The sequence below is a fragment of the Stegostoma tigrinum genome, chromosome 1, assembly GCF_030684315.1.
Source record: "Stegostoma tigrinum isolate sSteTig4 chromosome 1, sSteTig4.hap1, whole genome shotgun sequence".
In the NCBI taxonomy this organism is placed as follows: Eukaryota; Metazoa; Chordata; class Chondrichthyes; order Orectolobiformes; family Stegostomatidae; genus Stegostoma; species Stegostoma tigrinum.
Window position 1 is genome coordinate 41899412 of NC_081354.1, and position 22894 is coordinate 41922305.

Below are 22894 nucleotides of genomic sequence, written 5' to 3' on the forward strand. Positions count from 1 at the left end.
CCCACCCTCTCCTCCCACTCTAACCCTGCATTTACCATAACTAATCCACCAACCTGCACATTCCTGGGCACTGAAGGCAATTCAACACAGCAACATCTTTGGAGTGTGGGAGGAAACCAGACCACCTGGATGAAACCCATGCAGTCACAAAGAGAACGTGCATTCTCTACCAGACAGTCACCTGAGGATGGAACTGAACTAGAGACCATGGCACTGCGAGGCAGCAGCACTAACCACTCACCCATTGTGCCACCCTACTGCGGAAGGTAGAACAGGAGCATCAGGCAAATGCTCATTCAGACAGGACAGTGCAGACATAGCAGGCTGAAAGGTTTTCGTCTATCCTGTAACAATTTTGTGATTCTATGAATCAGAAGATACAGACAAGAAAATTAAAACTAAACTGAATACCAACAAAAGGAATGATGATGAAAACAGCTTTGTTAAGCAGAGTACTATTTAGATCTGGAATTATTGCCAACCACTTCATGACTAATTTTCAAAATGGATTTGAATAAAAAAAAACTTGAGGGGATTCATCTAAACTGGACTTTCAAAAGAGAGCTGGTGATAGGCAGGTAGGCTTAATGATCTACAATGCTGTCTAATTCTATGATTTTAAACTTAGGCTCAGCAAACAAGGAATGACAATTTTGGTTACTGATTTTACAATTATCATTCCTGTTGATTGACATTTTAGGCTGGGTTTTCAAACAGGTCAGCAGCCTGGCATTAGTTCAGTTCCTGATTATTTTATGCCCCCCCCCGACTGTTTACATCTGAAAGCGTGTTGGGGAATAAGTCCACTAGCCCTGAAGACACAAACATTCCAAGATCCCTGCACTTGCTCTATGTAAACCCTAAACTGGTGCAGTGAAGCCTTTCATTAGTTCCACTTACTTGATATAATGTATTCCACTGACATGCCTGCCCTCCAATAACTAACATGTTTACACACTGAAAACTACATTGTGCTCTGTAGGCAGTAAGCAGCAGGCAGCCAATCTTCAAATTATTCTCACATGTTTCTACAAGAGAAAACCTGCTCTACCCAATCAGAAGCAGCGCTTTGAAACAGCCAATGAATGTAGGAAACTAAATTTTAATTCTAAATTCAGTTAAAAGCAGTGCACCTACCTTATATACATAAGGGTTCTTGCGTGAATCTGTGAGGATGTCAAACTTTGTGTAAAGATCATTGAGGAGGTTAACAATTTTCATAGCTCCCTCAGCTGAGGCATGTTTACTGCAGAATGCATTGAATCCAACAATTCCACTGAAAAGGATTGTTACATTGTCATATCGTTTAGCAGGAATCGGACGTTTATGTCTCAACTCATTGGCAACAGAATGGGGAAGAACAGAGTACAGCAATCTGGAAAAAATAAATTGACATTCTGATAAATGGAATGTTTTCACAACATTAAAAATTAAAATTTCATAATTAACTTTAAGCCATACTTTGAAAATAGTCAATCATTTTTTTTAGCTCAATACTGACTTCTTTAACAGTCAATGTTATTTAATAAAATTGGTCCCATTCAGAATTACACACAGAACATAGAAAAGTACAGCACAGTACAGGCCCTTCGGATCACGATGTTGTGCCATGGAATAATCCTAACCCAAAAATAAAATAACCTAATCTACATTCCCTTCAATTCACTGCTGTCCATGTCCAGCAGTCGCTTAAATGTCACTAATGACTCTGCTTCCACAACTACAACTGGCAAAGTATTATATGCGCTCACAACTCTCTGGGTGAGTTGTGTACGTATTATAAACTTTCATAAATATTATATTGGACAGCTCATTTTGATGTGGTGGAAGAAAGCCTGAGTGAGCTGAAAATTTTATAATTCAAACAAAAATATTACTTATGCAAAGTCAAGCTGCTCTGTTTACTGTTCAAGTAACATAGAATTGAACAATGGAGCAGGATTTTTCAAATTTCAGAGGTTCCTGTTCCTCTATTTGAGGAGGGGAATAAATTCCTAAATGAAACCAATTGTCTCAGAGCCAATTAATGCTTAAGAAGTGGTGGAGTTGTTGAATAGGCTGCAAGGTTGAATGAAGCACCTGCAGGAGACTGGGAGGTCAAACAGCACCTAAAGGAAGGACAGGGCAAACCTTGCGGACTGGCTCTCAATGTGGAAAAGCAGTCATTGAAGAAGGTGGACACTTGTCCTTTCTCAACTGGAAAACTGGACAAACATCTGAAACCCCCAAATGTTAAGATACCAGTCTTGTCCCACTCTCTACTAAAGACTCGGTAATAGCTATATCATAGCTGTATGCATTAAGCCATGTTTTAAGTTCATCTGTTTTGTTGGTCGTGCTCGCCGCATTAAAAGAAATACACGTCACAATGCCAGTCCTGCTGTTTCCCACAACCTCTCCCTGTCTGTCCCTCCTCAGTCTTACTGGCCTTAGTCTGACTCTTCCTCGATCATTTCACTTACTGATGTAGTGTTTTGGTATTCCTCCAACACCCTCTACCTCCACCCCAACCAAAACCAATATAGTTTAAAAAAATACTTCCAACTAACACGAGCTAACCTCCCTGCCAGGATATCTGCATCCTCTTATTTCGATGCAATCCATCTTTCTTTTACAGATCCCACCTGCAGTGGAAGATTCCCAATGATCCACATATATGAAGCCCTCCCTCCTGCACCAACACTAACTTTATTATCATCCTATTCCCAACCTCACTGGCATGTGGCACAGGATGTAAGCCTTAGATTGCAGCACAGATTCTATTTTCCAAACTTGCTACCTAACTTGAGAAAGTGTTAATAAATTCCTGGTTTCTTCCCACATATCTTCCCATGCGATTGCAATAACTCTTTCAAGTCCAAATCAGCAAACCCTGGGTGATAGAGAAGAACAGGAGTGGCAATATCCTATTTACTCAGAGCTGGACTAGTCTCAAGGACTCTCTCCACGTAACTGAAGTATGCCTTGGGTGACAGGATATCAGCCTCTGTAGTTATTTCAGTGGCGACAAGAGAAGAGCACATGCTTGAAGAAATTCACTTGCAACAGTCATCTTTCAGTTGGGAGAAGCATTGCTGGCATCAAGCTAAGCCTGACTTGTTCAATCTTGCGCTTGAAGACTGGGCCCAATAGATGGAAAGTTTTTTTTTGCCCCCAGGTAAATGACACTGGGGCAGATCAAAAGCAATGAGTAATTCTCTTGACAGCTTGCAGATTCAGTTTTTTTGGTTATTAGGAACCTTTCCCTGGGAGGTATCAGATACAAAAACTAGTCTAGAGTTAATGGATGTAGTTAAGAAATATTATGAACTCAAGTCTCCTCTATTTTGGAGATGGCACTGGTTTAGTTTGACAAATTGAGAAACAGGGGAATGTATATCAGGATTTTTGATTAGGTTAAGGCAACTGGCATACGACTTTGGTTTAACCCTTAAATGAGATGCTGAGACACCGTTTGGTATGAGGGGTTAATGATATAACCATGTAAAAGCAACAAGTAGCTAAAGCTGAACTGAACTTCAAACAGCCACTATAACTTGTCTTCATAATGGAAAATGCAGCAAGTGAAGCATGAGTTGCAGGAGTATTCCAATGGAAGTGGACACCCTCACCAGTCCGACTGACTTAGGGAACACCACTTGGAGTACAGGTAATTGATAAGTCTCGCTCAGGACAGATCCTGAACAGAGGGACTATAGGCCAGCTCAGAGCAAAACCAAAAACAAAGCCAAGCCTCAGCTAAATGGTTAAAGTTTTTTTCTCCAGAATCTGGGCTGGCAAGCCATTGTAGTTGCTGATTGTATGCAAACAAGACAATATAAAAGAGTCCCACTAGACTTAAACCAAGTAAGAGAACTTATAAGCCAGTATCAAGGAAAGCAGACACCCTGGAATGACTCCCTACATCTGGTTTCAAACATTTAATCAGAACATCCAAATCAGAACCAAAATAAACATCTGGTTAAATTGTCACCCAGTTCCAAATGGAGATCTATACCGCCACAGCCATTTCAGTGATTGCAGAACCAGTCTTTAAGAACATTTGCTCTGGACTCCAAACCTCAAGTTTGCCTAAGACCTCAACTAGACGGAGAACCTATACCAGAGAACCTTTAATCTGTAAAAAGGGTACAACTTTGGTTCTTGTCTCTCAGAGAAGCAGCTAGTTCAGTTACTAGTGATTATAGTAAAAGCCTCAAGCCCAAGCTTGATGGTCCAAAATTGGTTGAGAAAGATTCACCGGAGATTGACTGAGCATTTTTCAATTAGAAAATGGCTGCCAGAGAGCAGTCTTAATTCAATACCAATGTGGTTTTTCAGGAAGATCCATAGACTATCAAAAGGAGCAAAGGCCACTGTGCATATTCACCAAAACAAAACTCCACAATTCTGCAAGATCCACTTCGTTCCACTTGCCTTATGGGAAAAAGAAGCAGAAATCAAAGGGTAACTGAGTATTATAACAGTGGAACTCTGGAAGACATCACTGCAATCACCACAGCCGTACAGCAGGTCAAAGAGAATCTGGTGTCACAAGACATTGTCAAGAACATTCTGAAGTAGAAGGGTGAACAGCCAAAGGTCATTGTGTACATCAGTACAAGTGGCATGGGGATGGAATTCCACCAAAGTAGTACAGCGAGTCAAGTAAGAAATTAAAAAGCAGGGCCTTGAGGGTAGTGATCTCCAGATTACTGCCAATGCCACACGCCAGCAAGGATAGAAATAGAAAGATAGGTCAGAAGAATGCACGGCTGAGGAGCTGGAGTAAGAAGCAGAGCTTTCAGTTCTTGGATCACTGGGATCCCTTTGGGGTAGAGCTGACTTGTACAAGAGGGGCGGGTTGCACTTGAACCAGAGTCAGTTCAATATCCTTGTGGGGAGATTGGTTCCTGCTGGCCAGGAGGGTTTAAACTAGTTTACCCAGGATGGGGCGGTCACATGGTGATGATGGAGCAGATGGAACTCTAAAGAGGGGGACCATCGAAAAGTCAGACGAAAACACTCTGACCATCAAGAGCAAATTTATTCTTCAGAATAGCCAAAGGCACAGTAGAGGGAGGGAGAAGACTTCTGATTTAACATGCATTGATTTCAACGCACAAGGCCTGACTGATAACAGTTGAGGAGGTCAGAGCACCTTGGATTAGCTCTGGGGACTGGGATATTATAGTCTTAACAGAAACAGGACAGACAGTGCAGTGGCTCAATGGTTGCCTCAGCACCAGGAGCCTGGATTAGATTGCACCTTTAAGCAACTGACTGCGGGGAGTTTGCACATTCTCTCCAATATCTGCGTGGGTTTCCTCCGGGTGTTCTGGCTCCGCCCCGCTCCCCCCCAACCCCGCCCCACAGTCCCAAAATGTGCAGGCTAGGTGGACTGGCCATGCTAAATTGCCTGTAGTGTTCAGGGATGTGTAGATTACGTGGTTTATGGAGAAATAGGTCTGGGTGGGATGTCGGAGGGTCAGTGTGGACTTGTTGGACTGAAGGGCCCATTTCCACACTATAGGGATTCTATGAAATTCAGTGAAAGAAGGGCAGGACTGGTAGCTCAATGTTCCAGGAGACAGAAACTACAAGCGTGACTGAAGTACAAGCAAGCATGGAGACAGAACTGCCCATTTGATAAAGGAGGACAGAACAGTGCTGAGAGAGAGGACATTCGTGAGGGGTCATCAAATGAGGCCATACGGTTAGAGCTAAAACAAGGGATGGTCACTCTGTTGGAACTGTATTACAGACCCCCAGATATCCAGCAGGTACCCGAGGATCCGGTGTGGAAAGAAATCACATCTGTAGGAATAATACAGCAGTATTGGCTGGAGGTTATATTTTCTCTTACATTACACTCAGGCCCAGATGGGGTGGAATTTCTCGAAATGTGTCCAAGAAAGTTTCCTCAGTCTATTTGAGGGGGGCCTACTCAGGGCAGCGTAACACTAGACCTGCTCTTAAGAAACCAGGTCGGGGAAGTGACTGATGTTAGTCAGAGAATACTTTGGGTCCAGTGACCATAACTCTTACTTTTAACAGTCATGGAAAATGATTGGACAGGACAGATAAAAGGTGCTGAACTGGAACAAGGCCAATTTTGGGTCATATCAGGCAGGGTCTAGCAGAGGTTGATAGGGGGAGTCTGTTTAAGGGAAAAGGAACCACAAGCAAACTGGAAGCTTTTAAAAGTGTGATTTCAAGAGTCCAGGGGCAGTGTATCCTGGTTAGGATAAAAGGGAAAAACTCGGTGTTGGGATCCCTGGCTGATGAGGGATATTGAGGCTCTGGTCAGGAGAGGAGAGGAGGAAACAATGGGTTTGAGCTATTGTGCTCAAGTGAACCCCTAAATGACTATAAGAAAGTGTAGGAGCAGACTTAAGACAGAAATCAGAGGAGCTAAAAGAAGGTATGAGCATGATCTGGCAGATAAAGATTACAAGCTAATTCTAAGGAGTTTTGTATCTCTATTAAGAGTAAGAGGGTGGCTAGGGAGAGAATACGTCCCTTAAAGATCAGCATGACCATCTATGAGTGGCTTCACAGGGTTATGGATTATAGAATCATGGATGCTAAAGGAGATAAGGGAAACAAGTGGGGATGTTTTGGACTGCATGCACACTACCAGACAAGATGGTTGCAGCCTTAAAAGCACATTAAAAGGTGGATAAATCCCTTGGGCCTGACCAAGACCACGTTGGGGGCTAGAGAAGAAACTGCACGTATTTCTGCTTCATCTTTAGCCACAGGGGAAGTGCCAAAAAAGACTGGAGGGTGGCTCATGTGGTTGTTATATTTCTTGAAACAATGCATCAAAGACAAGCCAGCCACAGGCCATTGAGCCTGACATCAGTGGAAGGCAAGATATTGGAGACGATACTGAGGGACAGGATCAATCAGCATTTGCATAGTTGGCATGGATTTGTGCATGGCAAGTCATGTCTGCCAAATCATTGAGGGCTTTTTGAAGAGGCAACCAAGATCATGGATAAGGGATGGCTGTGAGGATGTTACCTGTATGGAGGTTAGTAAGGCCTTTGACAAAATTGCACACAGCAAACTAGTCATGAAGATTAGGATGCATGTGATCCAGGGAGAGTTAGCTAATTGGGTTCAAAATTGACTGGATGGTAGTAAGCAGACCATGATCATTGAAGGTTGTTTCGTGGACAGGAGGTCTGTGACTACTGGTGCGTCACAGGGGTCAGTGCTGGGACCTTTTTTATTTATGTAAATGATTTGGATGTGAATGTACAAGGTTTGATTAGTGACTTTATAGACGGTACAAATTTAGGAGGCATTGATAGCGAGGAAGGTTTTCAAAAATTAGAGGGATCTCGATGTCATGGGCAAGTGGGCTGTGGATTGGCAAATACAATTCAATACAGTTAAGTGAGGTGTTGCACTTTGAAAAGTCAAACCAAGGTAGGACTTGTACAGTAAACGGAAAGGCCCTGGAGGAATATTGGGGAACAGAGGGTCCTAGGAGTACAAGTATATAGTTTGTTTACAGCAGCATAATAGGTAGATAGGATGATGAAGAAAGCATTTAGCATGCAGGCTTTCATCAACCTTACTAATACCTTTCACCCCAACCTCAAGTTCATCTAGACCATCTGATACCTCCTTCCTCAGGCCTCTGTCTCCATCTCTGTTGATCACCTCGAAACCAGTATCCATTTCAAGCCCATGGACCTGCTAACCCCACTGCCTCTAGCACCTTTCCCTGCAACAGCAGGAACTGCTACACCTGCCCCTACCCACCCCGACCTCCTCTCCAACCAAGAAAGCAAAATCAAACATTTCCACATCACAGGTTCACCTGCACATTCGGCAGTGTGGTCTGCTGCACCCAATGTGGCCTCCTCTACATCGGTGAGACCAAGTGGAGGCTCAGAGGCCACTTTGTAGAAAGCCTGCATTCTGCTTGCAACAAACAACACCTTCCAGTCACGAATCATTTCAACTACATCTCCCATTCCCACTCCCTGGGTGACATGTCCATCCTGGGCCTCTTCCAGTATCATAATGATGCCACTCGGAAACTGGAGGAGCAGCACCTCATATTCTGCCTTGGGAGCCTACAGTCTGATGGTCTCAATGTGGACTTTATCACTTGTAAAATCTCCCCACACCTGACCTCAAACCTTGACCAACCCTCCCTTTCATCCCAACCGCTTTGCCCTGACACAACCTGTCCATCTTCTCTCCCACCTATCCACTCCTCCCAACTCACTGACTAATCCCCACAGCTGCCTACCTGCACTAATTTATCACCATCCTATCTACCTTTCCCAGCCCCACACCTCTCTATTTCGGAGCTCCCTTCCCACTCTTCCATTTCTGAAGAAGGATCCAGACCCGAAATGTCAACTTTCCTGCTTCTCCGATGCTGCCTAGCTTGCTGTGTTCCTCAAGCTCGACCCAGTGTTAACCCATTTTCATTGTTATGTTACTGGTTGGCTTTAGAAAGGTGTTGCAGGTAGCACATCTGCCCAAATATGTGATCATCTCTATTTCCTCATCAAGATTTTGTTCTTATGATGGTAACATTCTGAGATACACTCTGATTCTTCTGTGTATATAGCTGCTTTTGTTTTTCATCTGTTGTAATCCATCTAGCCTGAGGTTTGTTCTCTCCCGTTCTTGTTTATCCTCAATTACTTCAGCAAATATGGTTTCTGATAATTGAACTTCAACTTCCTTATCTTTATTCTTCGAATTCTCCTCGTTTCAACCTGCAGCTTTGGTGACCTTGTTACCAGAGTCAGGAAAAATCCCAGCATATACTTCCTGTAATACCTCAGTTGCCCGATTTCTCCACTGGCTTTTGAGCCAAGTTAAGCAAAATTCCCCCCTGTAATCTAGCTATATCATTAATGTACTTCCCAAACCAAGAATTTCTTGATTAGTCCTACCATCACTTCTCACTGGACTTACCAACCTCACATTAATACGTGGACCACCACTCTTCCCTCCATGAATTCCACATATCACCACCATTTCTGGTAATACTCCTTCTGAATTACATGTCAATCTTAGACACAAGATTTGCTCCTATATCTCAATTATGTTCTTAACCTACTCCTCCTAGCTTACACAAGTAAACCTGATCCACAAAAATAAATACTTTAAAAGAGATCTGGTACTTTCTTCTCAACCATCCCTTGATCAGGTTGTACACTATTCTGCAGCTTTTTAGCTTCCACTGTAGTTTCCATTACCACTTCAACAAAACTCACTGGCTTACTGAGGCAGCAATAGTCTGGTAGTATATTTGCTGGACTACTAATCCAGAGAGCCAGATAATGTTCTGGGAATTGGGTTTGAATCCCATCACAGCAGATGGAATTTGGATTCACTACAAAACAAAAACAACAAAAAAAAACTGCAATTAAGAGTCTAATAGCAACAATGAATCCATTGCCAATGGTCAGGAAAACCCCAATTTACTTCACAGATATCAGGAAACTGCCATCCTTACCTGGCCTACATGTGGCTCCATTTGTGTTTTTGCCTGTAGTTACCTTTAAAGGGACAGTTGGATCATGGCAGCACTGGTGATGTCAATTAGATAGGAGGAAGGTAGCTTCATCAGGGTCCACAGCATGGCATCGGCCAGGGAGCCTAGAGTGGGAGACATGAGGAGGTGTGGTGACTCAGGGGTCAACCCTGCTGCTTCAAAGTTGTGGTAACTGGGTTCAATTTCACCCTTGGGTTTCATCCAGGTGCTCCAGTACCCCTCCCACAGTACTAAGATGGGCAAGTTAATTGGATTGGTCATGATAGTGTCCAGGGATGTTGCAGCAATAGGGTTTGGGGCTATGGTGGAGGGAACAAGGGGCCAGTGTGGCTCGGGTTGAATAGTCTTGGTTTATTTTAATAAAACGAACGTCATCTACACAAAATACCTTGCAAGAACTGTGACATGGCATGGCATTCCAACCGGAACTCCAACAAAAACACTGGCTCCAAAATCAATCTACCATCCCCTGAGAAAAAGAACAGGAAATGATATCACCAATGCAGGAAATGACATCACCAACCCAAGGAAACCTAACCAGATAAATAGAAAGCAGGACATAACACCAGCGCTTCGTCAGAGGCTCACTGATGATGTTCCTAGAATGGTGATGAAACGTCTGAAAACTAACCTTCCAGCTCAGCGAGCAAACTCACATCCAGAATTTTGTCTCCTTGTTGTTGACCCTTTGACAAAATGAAGTAGAAGCTTTCTATTAATTCTGTCCATGATCCTCATAACCTCTAACAGGGTTCCCCCCCCCCCGCCCCCACAAACTTCTCTGCTTCAAAGAAAGCAACCCGAACTTATTCAACTTCTCTGCATAGCTGTTATGCTTCATCCCATGCAACATCCTGGTGAGTCACCTTTGCACCCGCTCCAAGAGCAGTCACACCCTTCCTATAGTGGAGTAGCCAGAACTGCACACCGCTCTAACCAAACCTAGCCTAACCAAAGTTCCATACAGTTTCAACGTGACACTCCTGCTCTATGCCAAACTGAAACTCAAAAAGTGTCCCAAATGCCTCAACTGCTCAATTAACCTGTCCTGTCATATTCAGAGCTCTGTGAACAAGCAGGCCAACATCCCTTTATTCCCCACAAGCTTCCTAGTATCTTTCTATCATTGATAACTCCCTTATCTCATTCCTTCTTCTAAAGTGCATCACCTCATATTTTCAGTGTTAAATACCATCTGCCATTGACCTGCCCATCAACAGAATCTGTTTTTATCTACCCAGAAAATCTGTCATCTGCAAAGTTACTTAACTGTGCAATTCCCTGCCCCCACATTCTCATCTACATCATTGAATAAATATCACAAATAATATGGAACCAAAGCACCGATCCCTGTGGTATGTTATTGCATACCAGGCTCCATCACACCAACAGCCATACACCACCAACCTTTGTTACCCATCTTTAAGTCAATTTTTAAATCTAAACTAGCCAAGTTACCGCGGATCCCATGAGCCTTTACCTTCTTTACCAGTTTCCAATATGGGACCTTGTCAAAGGCCTTATTAAAATCCGTATAACTACATCAACTGCTCTGTCCTCATCCAAAAATTTAGAACTTTGAGAAAGTAACCAGATTTGTTTAAGCACAACCTCACCTCTCTAAACGAGAGATTAAATTTTCTCCTTCACTATATTCTACAGATTTCCTAACACTGATATTAGACTAACTGGTCTATAGTTCCCAGGTATTTCTATGCAACCCTTTTGTAAAGTGAAGCCACATAACTGATCCAGATGACTGGAGTACAGCTAATCTACTTTTTGACCCACCTAAATTTCTAATATCCTCTTGTTTCTTAAATTGATTCCTCTAGAACTTCACAGCCCATTTTCTTGAATTCTGTACTTGTATCCTCTTCGCCCCGAGGACAGATGTGAAGTACACATTTAACACTCTACCAATCACTTCTGGTTTCATGCACAGACTGCCCCATTCATCCTTAAATCGGTTCTACTCTTTCCCTGGTTATTTTCTTCCCTTTAATATTGTTGCAAAGTTGGGTAGAGTACTTGTGTATTGGGAGGCAGTAAGTTAGAATGTGGTGTCTGTAAAGTGCTGGGAGGGGGTGCTGGGGAGAGAAAGAAGCAGAGCATAGTGCCTTTAGAAGTTGATGTGCTTTTTCTATGTTTAGAGATTTAAAAAAGGATCTGTGGGCGACAGCTTGTGGGTTTGCAGTTGCACAGAGAGCATCTGAATTAAAACACTTGTATCAAAAAGCTATACAGTTCGCAGGCTAAGCAGCAGTTTCGTTACCAAGACAAGTTTCGGATTTAGCCAATTTAAACAAGGTACTTAGATACCAAGAAGCCAAGTAAATTTCAATCTGATACTTTGGCAATAGAGGACTAATCCTATTGTATGAGATATCAATTTCAATGTCAAAGGCATAAGAGGGGCAGTTGGGCAAAGACAAGAACACTAACTGCTAACTGACATCTACTAGACACAACAGCTCTTAGCACTTTCAGAAAGCACCATATAGTCACAACGGTAGCACAGTACTTCTAAGACTCTTCACAGAATTCTGAGAAAAAGTGTTTCTGACAGAAGAATTCATAAGGCACAGAGGACTCCAGAAGAGGCAATCTGACTAATTTCAGACAGTAAATTCTATTTTTAATTTTTATTTTATAGAAGCGGGATTTGTATTTATTTGAACAGCATACCATTAGAATCTGGTTTTATTCATCAATAGTTAGTAGTTAGAAAAGATTTATTTAGCCTATTAATAGTTCAGTTAATTTGTTCATCATTAGATAAAAATTGTTACTTGTTGATTACAGACTGAGTATCTGTATTTAATCTTTTTAACCACTAAGTGTTGTTAAAAGGCAGATTACACCACTTTTCACACTCCTTTTACAGATTATAGGATGTGGCGCTCCTCTTTGGGTGCTTTGGTTTGGGTTTCCGAGGGTGGGGGTGGGGATGGTCAATCTCTGCTTTACAACACAATATCCTTGTACAATATCTCGTGATCCTTCTTAATCATGCCCACCAGTGTTTTTCTTTCATGCCCCCTCTGTGCTTTCCGAACTGCTTTGAAATCCCCCTACACTAACATATTCCAAGGCTTCAGTTGTTTGGCTCCCTTTGTACCCATTTATTTCTCTATTTTGGCCTGACTGTCCGTTATTTTAATAAATTCTGCCTACCCCCAAAACCCTTTGCTGCAGAGACATTCTTTTATCTTCTCCGTACAAAGTTTTAAATTGTATGGCATGGTGATCACGATCACTTAAATGTTCCCCCACCGCCACTTTGAACATTCATCCAGCTCCTTTCCCCCGCATTGTGCTATTTCTCATAGGACTATCTACATGCTGACATAAACAGTCCTCCTGTATTCATTAAAAAATCTGCTCCAAATGTTTATTAAGATCATACCAATTAATATTGGAGTAGTTGAAATCCCTGTTACCCTACTTTTGCCTTCGTGAATTGACTACAAGCCTGCTCGTTGACTATATGGGCCCTATAGTACACTCTTAACAGTGTGACCGCCCCACTATGTCCTACCCACAAAGCCTCACTGACCTTAGAATGTTAAATTGTTAATCTTATTCCTCCCTCAATCATGTTTCCATGATGGCAACAAGATTACAATTCCATGTGTTAGTCTATGAAGGTTAAAATTACCCGCTTTGAATCTTATACCCCTGCCATTAAAAGTAGAGACCATCCAACCTCGCATTTTCCTTGAAATTTGCCTGCCTTGGCTCCCTTTTGAAGTTACGCTGTGTCAATATTGAATTAACACATTCAGTCCCCTACCTCTGCTGAACTGGTTTAAAATCCTCTCAACAGCACTGACGAAGCACCCTCCTGCAAGGATATTTGCTCCATTCTGGGTCAGATGTAGACTGTCCTGTTTGTACCAGACCTACACCTTCCTCACAAACAATTCCAGTGATCCAAGAATCCAAAATTCTTCCTTTTGCACCAACTCAAGCCACACATTCATCTGTTCTAGTCTCCTATGTCTGTACACACTTGCACATGGCACCACTGGGAGTATTCCTGAGATTGCAGTCTTTGAGGACCTGCTTTTTAAAACTACAGCCTACCTTCCTGAACTCTTGCTGCCAAGACCTCATCCGAACTCGGTCACTGGTATCAACGGTGACCACTACCTCTGTCTTATTAGCCACCTGGCTGCTTACTGAGGTAACTGACCCCTGGCAGCAGGGAGGCAACACACCATCCTGAAGTCATATACAGTGGCAGAAACACTTGAGTGTACCATTAACTCATGAATCCCTACCACCATTGTTCATAGATAACAAAGTGTGAAGCTGAATGAACACAGCAGGCCAAGCAGCATCTCAGGAGCACAAAAGCTGATGTTTCGGGCCTCGACCGTTCAGAGAGGGGGATGGGGTGAGAGTTCTGGAATAAATTGGGAGAGAGGGGGAGGCGGACCGAAGATGGAGAGAAAAGAGGATAGGTGGAGAGGAGAGTATAGGTGGGGAGGTAGGGAGGGGATAGGTCAGTCCAGGGAAGACGGACAGGTCAAGGAGGTGGGATGAGGTTAGTAGGTAGGAAATGGAGGTGCGGCTTGGGGCGGGAGGAAGGGATGGGTGAGAGGAAAAACAGGTTAGGGAGGCATGGGATGGATGTGTAGCGGGAAATGCGGTTAAGGGCGTTCTCGACCATGGGGGGGGGGGGGGGGGGGGGGAGGGAGAGAGTTGCGGTCGTTGGACATCTGGGATGTGCAGGAGTGGAATGCCTCATCCTGGGAGCAGATGCGGTAGTGGCAGAGGAATTGGGAATAGGGGATGGAATTTTTGCAGGACGGTGGGTGGGAGGTGTATTCTAGGTAGCTGAGAGTGTCGCTGGGCTTGAAATGGACATCAGTTACAAGCTGGTTGCCGGAGATGGAGACTGAGAGGTCCAGGAAGGTGAGGGTTGTGCTGGAGATGGCCCAAGTGAACTGAAGGTTGGGGTAGAAGGTGTTGGTGAAGAAGTGGATGAACTGTTCGAGCTCCTCTGGGGAGCAAGAGATGGTGCCGATACAGTCAATGTAACGGAGGAAGAGGTGGGGTTTGGGGCCTGTGTAGGTGTTTGTGCTCCTGAGATGCTGCTTGGCCTGCTGTGTTCATCCAGCTTCACACTTTGTTATCTTGGATTCTCCAGCATCTGCAGTTCCCATTATCACCATTGTTCATATTTCTTTTTCCTACCCTCCTGTACAGTCAGGCTACACATGGTGCCTGAAGCCTGGAAGCATTCCCTTGAGATAGTTGTCACCTCAGCTTCAAGAACAGAAAACCAATCTGAGAATCTGACCCTGGGGGCTCCTCCACTATTTGCCCAATTCTGCTTGACTGCCAGGCGGTCATCCATTCCCTTCATTCCTCCAGTCCTTTTAGCTGCAGTGTGACCACCTTCTGAGCATGCGACCCATCTAATTCTTAACTTCACTGAAGTGCAACATGGTCTCCAGCTGTCCTCAAGTTCCAAAACCTGTGCTGAAGTATGTGCACGTGCGAGCACTTGCTGCTCACATGGTCATCCACTCACTCTAAGATATGGAGGGGAAAGGAGGGAGGAAGACCACCTATTGATGGTATTTCACTGACAACAGCTTGTAAATGTTGTGTATAAATTTGTGCTTTAACCGTATGACTGGTTGCTAATTTTTGTACAGCCGCATGGTACTGTTACATCATGCAACAAGACTTAACAAATAAGCTGCCATGAATGGAGATCTGTGCTGAGAGCTGACCACACCACATGGAAACAAGATCAACAGTGTGTATACATAGCACATGGGTCATGGCAACCCTTACCCCTCTTTATACAACATTCCTTTTGTTTTGTGGCCTGTGTCTACAAATACAGCAATACAGCTGTCAATGAGTTGTCCGGCCATATCTTGGCATGGTGGTGCAAACACAGAATAGGGAATGCATTGGGGTAGTGAGGGAACAAGGACCTTGCAAATTTTTGTCATATGCACTATATATCGGTGTGTGTAACACAGCTTCCCTTCAAGTACAAAACACTGGTGGGTATAGCAGGCCCCTCCACCACAGGGTGGGTCACTTACCCTCCTAGACAGGACAGCCATTTTCTTCACTATTGTGCAATGTCCAGCATGACAGAAGGCAACTGTAAGCACTCTGACCAACGGCTTCCAACCTCAGCCTGAATGGAGAAGTGATGGCCTAGTGATGTTAAACCATGGGGCTGTTCAGCCAGAGATCCAGATAACGTTCTGGGTACCTGGCTTTGAATCCTACCATGGCAGATGGTGGAATTTGGATTTAATAAATAAAAATCAGGAATTAAAAATCTAATGATGATCACGAATCCATTGTTGGAAAATCCTCACATTTAGGGAAGGAAATCTATCTTACCTGGTCTGGCATACATTACTGTGTATCTGGAGTTGCAATGTGATTGGCTCTAAATGTTTAACAATAAAAATGCTAGTCTAGCCAGTGATATACTCAACCCACCAATGAAATTTAGAAAAAAAGTTAGTAAGCCCCTCCGAAATATCCTAATTCCATCCCCTATATGCTTCATAACTCTGCAGGTCCCCCTCAACCCAATAAGAATCTACACCTGCCTATGTTTCTTGCCGAGCCCTAAATGCAGCCATTCAATACTCCCCCTTGAAGTTGGGGTACTCTTGTATTAGGGACAGCCTCTTTCAGACATAGAGGTACTGAAGGCTGAGTAGTACTATTACAAAGACTATTTAGATAAAATAATCCAGGCATTGTTCTGAGAACCCTGACTTAAATCCCACCATGCACAGGGTGGAGTTTGAATTCAATAAAGGTCTAGAATTAATACTCTACGATCACCATGAACCCATTGTTGTCCATCAGAAAATCCATCAAGATCACAGATGTCTTCTAGGGAAGGAAACCGCTTTCCTTACTTGGTCTGACCTACATGTGACAGCCATGTTGTTGTCTCTAAACTACCATCTGGCAAATTAGGGATGAACAATAAATGCTGGCCTATTCACTTATATCTGGTGAATGAAAAATCTTCCCTTGCAGGTACTCATACTGCTACCCACTTTATGACTATAACCCTCTCTTTCTCAAAGCCTAAAGACCCTACTCCCAAAGAACGTGTTCTGGAGTCTAATTCCCTCAGCAGTAATCACTCCCCCCTCCCAAATCTCTAAATCTACATACCTCTTACAGGTGAATTTTCCACTCAATTAAGCTGCCTGGTGTTAGAATCACAGCACAGCAACAGACCCTTCAGCCACCAAGTCTACGTCGACCAAGGGGGAAAAAAAATACTAAACTACATTAATTCCATTTACCTATATTTGGTCCTTAGGCTACCACACCCTGCATCCATCACTCTCATGCAGCACATTCACAATTTTCACAATCCTGGGGAGGGGGTTGGAGTTCAGATTCCCCCTAAACCACAATCTTCACTTTAAACTTATGAACTCAGGTCTTAGACACATCTGCCATGGGGAATAGATTCTGACAACCTACCTAGTCTATGCCACTCAATTTTGCACACCCCAATCAGAACCCTCTCAGTCTCCTCTACTTGAAGGAAAACAACCCCCACGTATCCAGTTTCTCCTCATAACAGACTTTCCATCCCAAACAACATCCTAGTGAATCTCCTCAGCTATTCTGGTGTAAGCATGGCCTTCTAATAGAGTAGCAACCAAAAAACTGCAAGTCGTCTTCCATCTGTGGCCTAATCAACGTTTTATAAAGCTGTAACAAGACCTTCCCACTCCTTTATTTTGTGTCACAGCTAATGGCAGCAACCACCCCAAATTATTTTCTCACCACCATCTACAGACTTGTACACCAAGGCCCCTTTGCGCCTCAATGCTCCCTAGGAACCTACCATGAATAGCTTATGTTCTTTCTTTATGAAACCACCCAAACAGCATCACCTCACATTTAGCAGGATTAAATTCAATCTGGAACTGCTTTGCCCAACTTACCAGGTGATCAACATCAGACCATAGCTTGAAACTGTCTGCCTCAGCTATCATATCACCAATTTGAGGCATTTGCAAATTTATGAACTATACTTATGTTCACATCTAAATAATTAACAAACAGCAAGCATCCCAGATCCCTGCTGTCACATTGCTGGTCAGTCTTCCAATCATGAAAACAACCAGTCTCCATCACTCTTTGCCTCCTATTTGGAAGCTAATTTTGGATCCAGTTTCCAAATTGCCTTGGATCCCACAGGCTCTTACCTTTAGTCACCAAGGACTTAGTGATTTACATGGACTTCACATCACCTAGACTATTCTCATCAATATACGCAAACACCTCTTCATAAAGAAAACAAAACTCCACTGTGTGTGTATTTTGTCCACTTGACGTCAGACTAACTTGGCTTATCCTTGCTGCCCCTCTTGGGGCAGGAAAAAGAAACCACACTAACTTTCCTCCAGTCACTTGTGGCCAGCAATATCAAATCTCTCTGCCAGGGCCTTAGGGATTTCCTCCTTTGTTTCCCATAGCAGTCCAAGATATATTTCAGAGTTATGTACCTTTAAGCCTGCTAAAACATCTAATACCCCATCCTGAACTTCAACATGTTCTGAAACCTCACCATTCCAACTGAAGTAGCTAGTTATATGGAAATAGAACATAGAACACAGAACAGTACAGCACAGAACAGGCCCTTCAGCCCACAATGTTGTGCCGACCATTGATCCTCATGTATGCACCCTCAAATTTCTGTGACCATATGCATGTCCAGCAGTCTCTTAAATGACCTTGCTTCCACAACTGCTGCTGGCAACGCATTCCATGCTCTCAACTCTGTGTAAAGAACCCGCCTCTGACATCCCCTCTATACTTTCCTCCAACCAGCTTAAAACTATGACCCCTCGTGCTAGCCATTTCTGCCCTGGGAAATAGTCTCTGGCTATCAACTCTATCTATGCCTCTCATTATCTTGTATACCTCAATTAGGTCCCCTCTCCTCCTCCTTTTCTCCAATGAAAAAAAGAAACCGAGCTCAGTCAACCTCTCTTCATAAGATAAGCCCTCCAGTCCAGGCAGCATCCTGGTAAACCTCCTCTGAACCCTCTCCAAAGCATCCACATCTTTCCTATAATAGGGCACCCAGAACTGGACGCAGTATTCCAAGTGCGGTCTAACCAAAGTTTTATAGAGCTGCAACAAGATCTCACGACTCAAACTCAATCCCCCTGTTAATGAAAGCCAAAACACCATATGCTTTCTTAACAACCCTGTCCACTTGGGTGGCCATTTTAAGGGATGTATCTGCACACCAAGATCCCTCTGTTCCTCCACACTGCCAAGAATCCTATCCTTAATCCTGTACTCAGCTTTCAAATTCGACCTTCCAAAATGCATCACCTCGCATTTATCCTTTGGGGAAACATGAAAAACACAGTCATTTAAAAAAAAGACCTCACCCACATCTCACTCCATGCACAGAATAACCCTTTGGTCTCAAACAAACAGTCTTCACACTTTCCCTGGTCATCCTTCTGCCCTTAATATATTTAAATAAGTGCCTTAGAATTAAGGAAGAATCCAACTGAAGATATTTTGTGGCCTTTCTAGTTTGTTTTAAGCATTCCCTTCACTCTGTACTCCTGAAGGACCCCCATTTTTCCTAATACACTGTACCTAACATATGTTTCCTTCTTTTTCCTTTATCAAACTCTCAATACCCCTTGATGCCCAAAGTTCCCTGGCCTTGCCACCCTCACTCTTAAAAGGAAAACACTGGCCCTGAGCACTCGGTACTACTTTTAAAAAGAGTCCCACTTTTCAAATGCAGGTTACCTGCAAGTAGCTGCCCTCAGTCTATATTTGCCAGATCCTGAATATTGAAATTGACCTTCCCACAAATTTAGACAACATCTACACTCACCTTCTCCTTTTACAAAAAAGGACTTTGAAACTTAGTTATAGTCACTATCCCTAAAATATTCACCCACTGACACTAAAACCACTTGATCAGTTTCATAATCGAGGATTAGGTCTAACACTGTCCCATCTCTAGAAGGACTCTGTACTGGGACAAAAAAGCTGTCTTGGGTACATTCCAAGAAGTCCACCCAATTTAATCCTATTATGCTAAGGCAATCCCTTAGTTCATGTTAGAAAAGTTGAAATCCCCTACAGATATAAACCTACTTCTCACACCTTTCTGTAATTTGCTCAACTGTCCTCTCCCTCTCTCTACCTGTCTGTTCTGACTGTTGAGACCCAACTGGACAGGTCTGGACATGATGCACACCCCTGACTTGAACCTGTACATTTCTCCAACTGCATTCGCACCATGCCCTTCAGCTGACTGTGACCCTCTCACTGTACTGCAGATGTACAGACTCTGCAAAATGGAATTACACAGTAGAGCCTGACAATGGCCAATTCAATGGGCTGAAACTGGAGACCACATTTGACTTACTGTGCCAGGACACCCCCCATCTGATTCTGTCTTTGGAGGCACCAGATAACTCCCATAAGACTTGGAGGAACAGCTGCTTGTTTGTTGCAGAAACAGTGTGTTTGTTGCATAAGCTGCTGGCACATGTTGCAAGAATGACAGGCTGACATCACATTCTTGTGAAAAATAAGATGTGTGCCTCTTTAATTGAGCAGAAAAGCAAGCTGCCTGGTTACGAAACTGCATTGTTTGACAACCAATCCATAGACAATCTCTTCTTTTAAAACATCTTGGTTCCATTTGTTTATGCAGTACTGTTTCTAGTGACAGCTACTGTTTTTTGCCTCCCTTGTTTCATGTTCTTGGAAGATTTCCTCCATCTACTGTAAACATGCTCTTTACAACTGAAAGGAGTTTTTCTGGCAGGCTTCCCAAAGTTGTCATGCATGTCCATAGGGGCCCTCTCTGTCCCCACACAAACAGCAAGAGGTGTTCTAAGTCCACAGACTGTGTCAATATGCAGGTTAGGTGGATTAGCCATGGGCAATACAGGGTTACTGGGATGGTGTGGGGAGGGATGTGGGTCTGGCTGGGATGCTCTTTGGACAGTTGGTGTAGATTTCATGGGCCAAATATTGCCTCAAATTGGCAAAATGGCCTGTTTCCACACTGCAGGGATTCTATGATTCCAAGCACTTTGCAGTTGCAGTGTTTGGAGATTCACGCATTCTGAGACCTCAACTTCATTACAGTTCCTAACAAAACCAAATACAGAGTCAGAGTCACACAATAAAGGAAACCCTTTGGTCCAACCAGTCCATGCTAAACATAATTCTAAACTAAACTAGTCCCACCTGCCAGCTTAGAACATAGAACAATACAGCGCAGAACAGACCCTTTGGCCCTCGATGTTGCGCCGACCTATGAACTAATCTAAGCCCATCCCCCTACACTATCCCATCATCATTCGTATACTTATTCAAGGACTGTTTAAATGCCCTGAATGTGGCTGAGTTAACTACACTGGCAGCCAGGGCGTTCCACGCCCTTACCACCCTGAGTAAAGAACATGCCCCTGACATCAGTCTTAAATCTATCACCCCTCAATTTGTAGCTATGCCCCCTCGTACAAGCCGACATCATCATCCTAGGAAAAAGGCTCTCACTGTCCACCCTATCTAATTCTCTGATCATCTTGTACGTTTCAATTAAATCCCCTCTTAGCCTTCTTCTCTCCAATGAGAACAGACCCAAGTCCCTCAGCCTTTCTTCATAAGGCCTTCGCTCCAGACCAAGCAACATCCTGGTAAATCTCCTCTGCACCTTTTCCAATGCTTCCACATCCTTCCTGTAATGGGGCGACCAGAACTACACGCAATATTCCAAGTGAGGCCACACTAACGTTTTGTACAGTTGCAGCATGACATCACTGCTCCAAAACTCAATCCCTCTCCCAATAAAATTTAACACACCATAAGCCTTCTTAACAGCATTATCAATCGGGGTGGCAATTTTCAGGGATGTACATACATGAACACCAAGATCCCTCTGCACATCCACACTACCTAGAATCGTTCCATTGACCCAGTATTCTGCCTTCCTATTATTCTTCCCAAAGCGAATCACCTCACATTTATAATGGGCTTCTAGCCCAGACCCATCCAAACCTTGCTTATTCATGTACCTATCCGAATTTCTTAGCTGTTATAACTGTGCCTGCATCCACCACTTCCTCACGAAATTCATTCCATGTACAAATCATCTTTCAAAAAGAAAAATAATCAAACATTCACCTCATGTCTGACTTTTTTTAAAATAATATCTCTCACCTTAAAAATCATGATTCTCTACAGTGTGGAAACAGGCCCTTTGGCCCAACAAGTCCACACCGCTCCTTGGAGCATCCCACCCAGACCCATCCCTCTATAACCCATGCAACCCTGAACATTACAGGCAATTTAGCATGCCCGATCCACTTAGCCTGCACATCTTTGGACTGTGGGAGGAAATCGGAGAACCCGGAGGAAACCCATGCAGACACGGGGTGAATGTGCAAACTTCGTAGACAGCTACCCGAGGCTGGAATTGAGCCCGGGTCCCTGGCGCAGTGAGGCTGCAGTGCTAACCACTGAGCCACCGTGCCGCCCTAATGCCCCTTACTCTTGAAAGCCCTCAACTAAGGAGCAGAAACCTACCATTGACTGTATCTATACATGATTTTATAAACTTCTGCAAGGCCACTTCTCAGCCTCTTGTGCTCCACTGAAAGTAGTCCCAGACTAACCAGACTTTCTTTATAACTCAAACCTTCCAGACCCAGCAACATCCTGGTAAATCTCTTCTGAATCCTCTCCAGCTTAATAACATTCTTCCTGTAACTGGGTGACCAGAACTGGATAAAGTATTCCAGGAGAGGCCTCACCAATGTATGACTTCAACATGACTTCCCAACTCCTATACTCAAAAGGAGTGAGCAAGGAAGGCAAGCGTGCTAAGTGCCTTTTTAACCACCTTGTCCGTGTGCAATGCAAATTTCGAAGAATTACATACCTGAAACTGTAGGTTCCTCTGTTCTACAGCAGTAATGTTGACGAAGCTTTCTTTATTTGGGTCTGTCAGGTGCTAGAGACTTTGACTTGATCAAGATATTTGCAGTTAATTAAAATAAATCAGGTTTATGTCTGGTCAAGCACCTAAATGTTAACACTACACACAGCATGGGAATTCTGAAGATATCATGTAGTGCTGAATTGATACGAATAAAAGGATCTTTGGTTGGAACGAAGTTGAATCTGGTTGAAAATTTCATTTGTTTGAACGAAAGGAAAATAAACAATAAGCTGAAAAGTGGATTAATACAAAGATGAAATTCCTTAACAGATCTATGGGTAGGCCTTTTCTAACATTTGTTTTGTTAGGGTGCCAGGATACTTCTCGGGTAAGGCAAAGGGTAGAATGGTATA

At 43.4% G+C, this 22894-nt stretch overlaps 1 protein-coding gene across 1 annotated transcript in view; it reads right to left on the minus strand.

The window, feature by feature from the left end:
- gucy1b1 (guanylate cyclase 1 soluble subunit beta 1) overlaps positions 1-22894 on the minus strand; it is a 167670-nt gene that overhangs the window by 49519 nt on the left and 95257 nt on the right. Inside the window, exon 10 of the mRNA XM_048539724.2 lies at positions 1138-1375. Coding sequence (XP_048395681.1) covers positions 1138-1375 — 238 coding nt within the window. The remainder of the gene's footprint in view (positions 1-1137; positions 1376-22894) is intronic.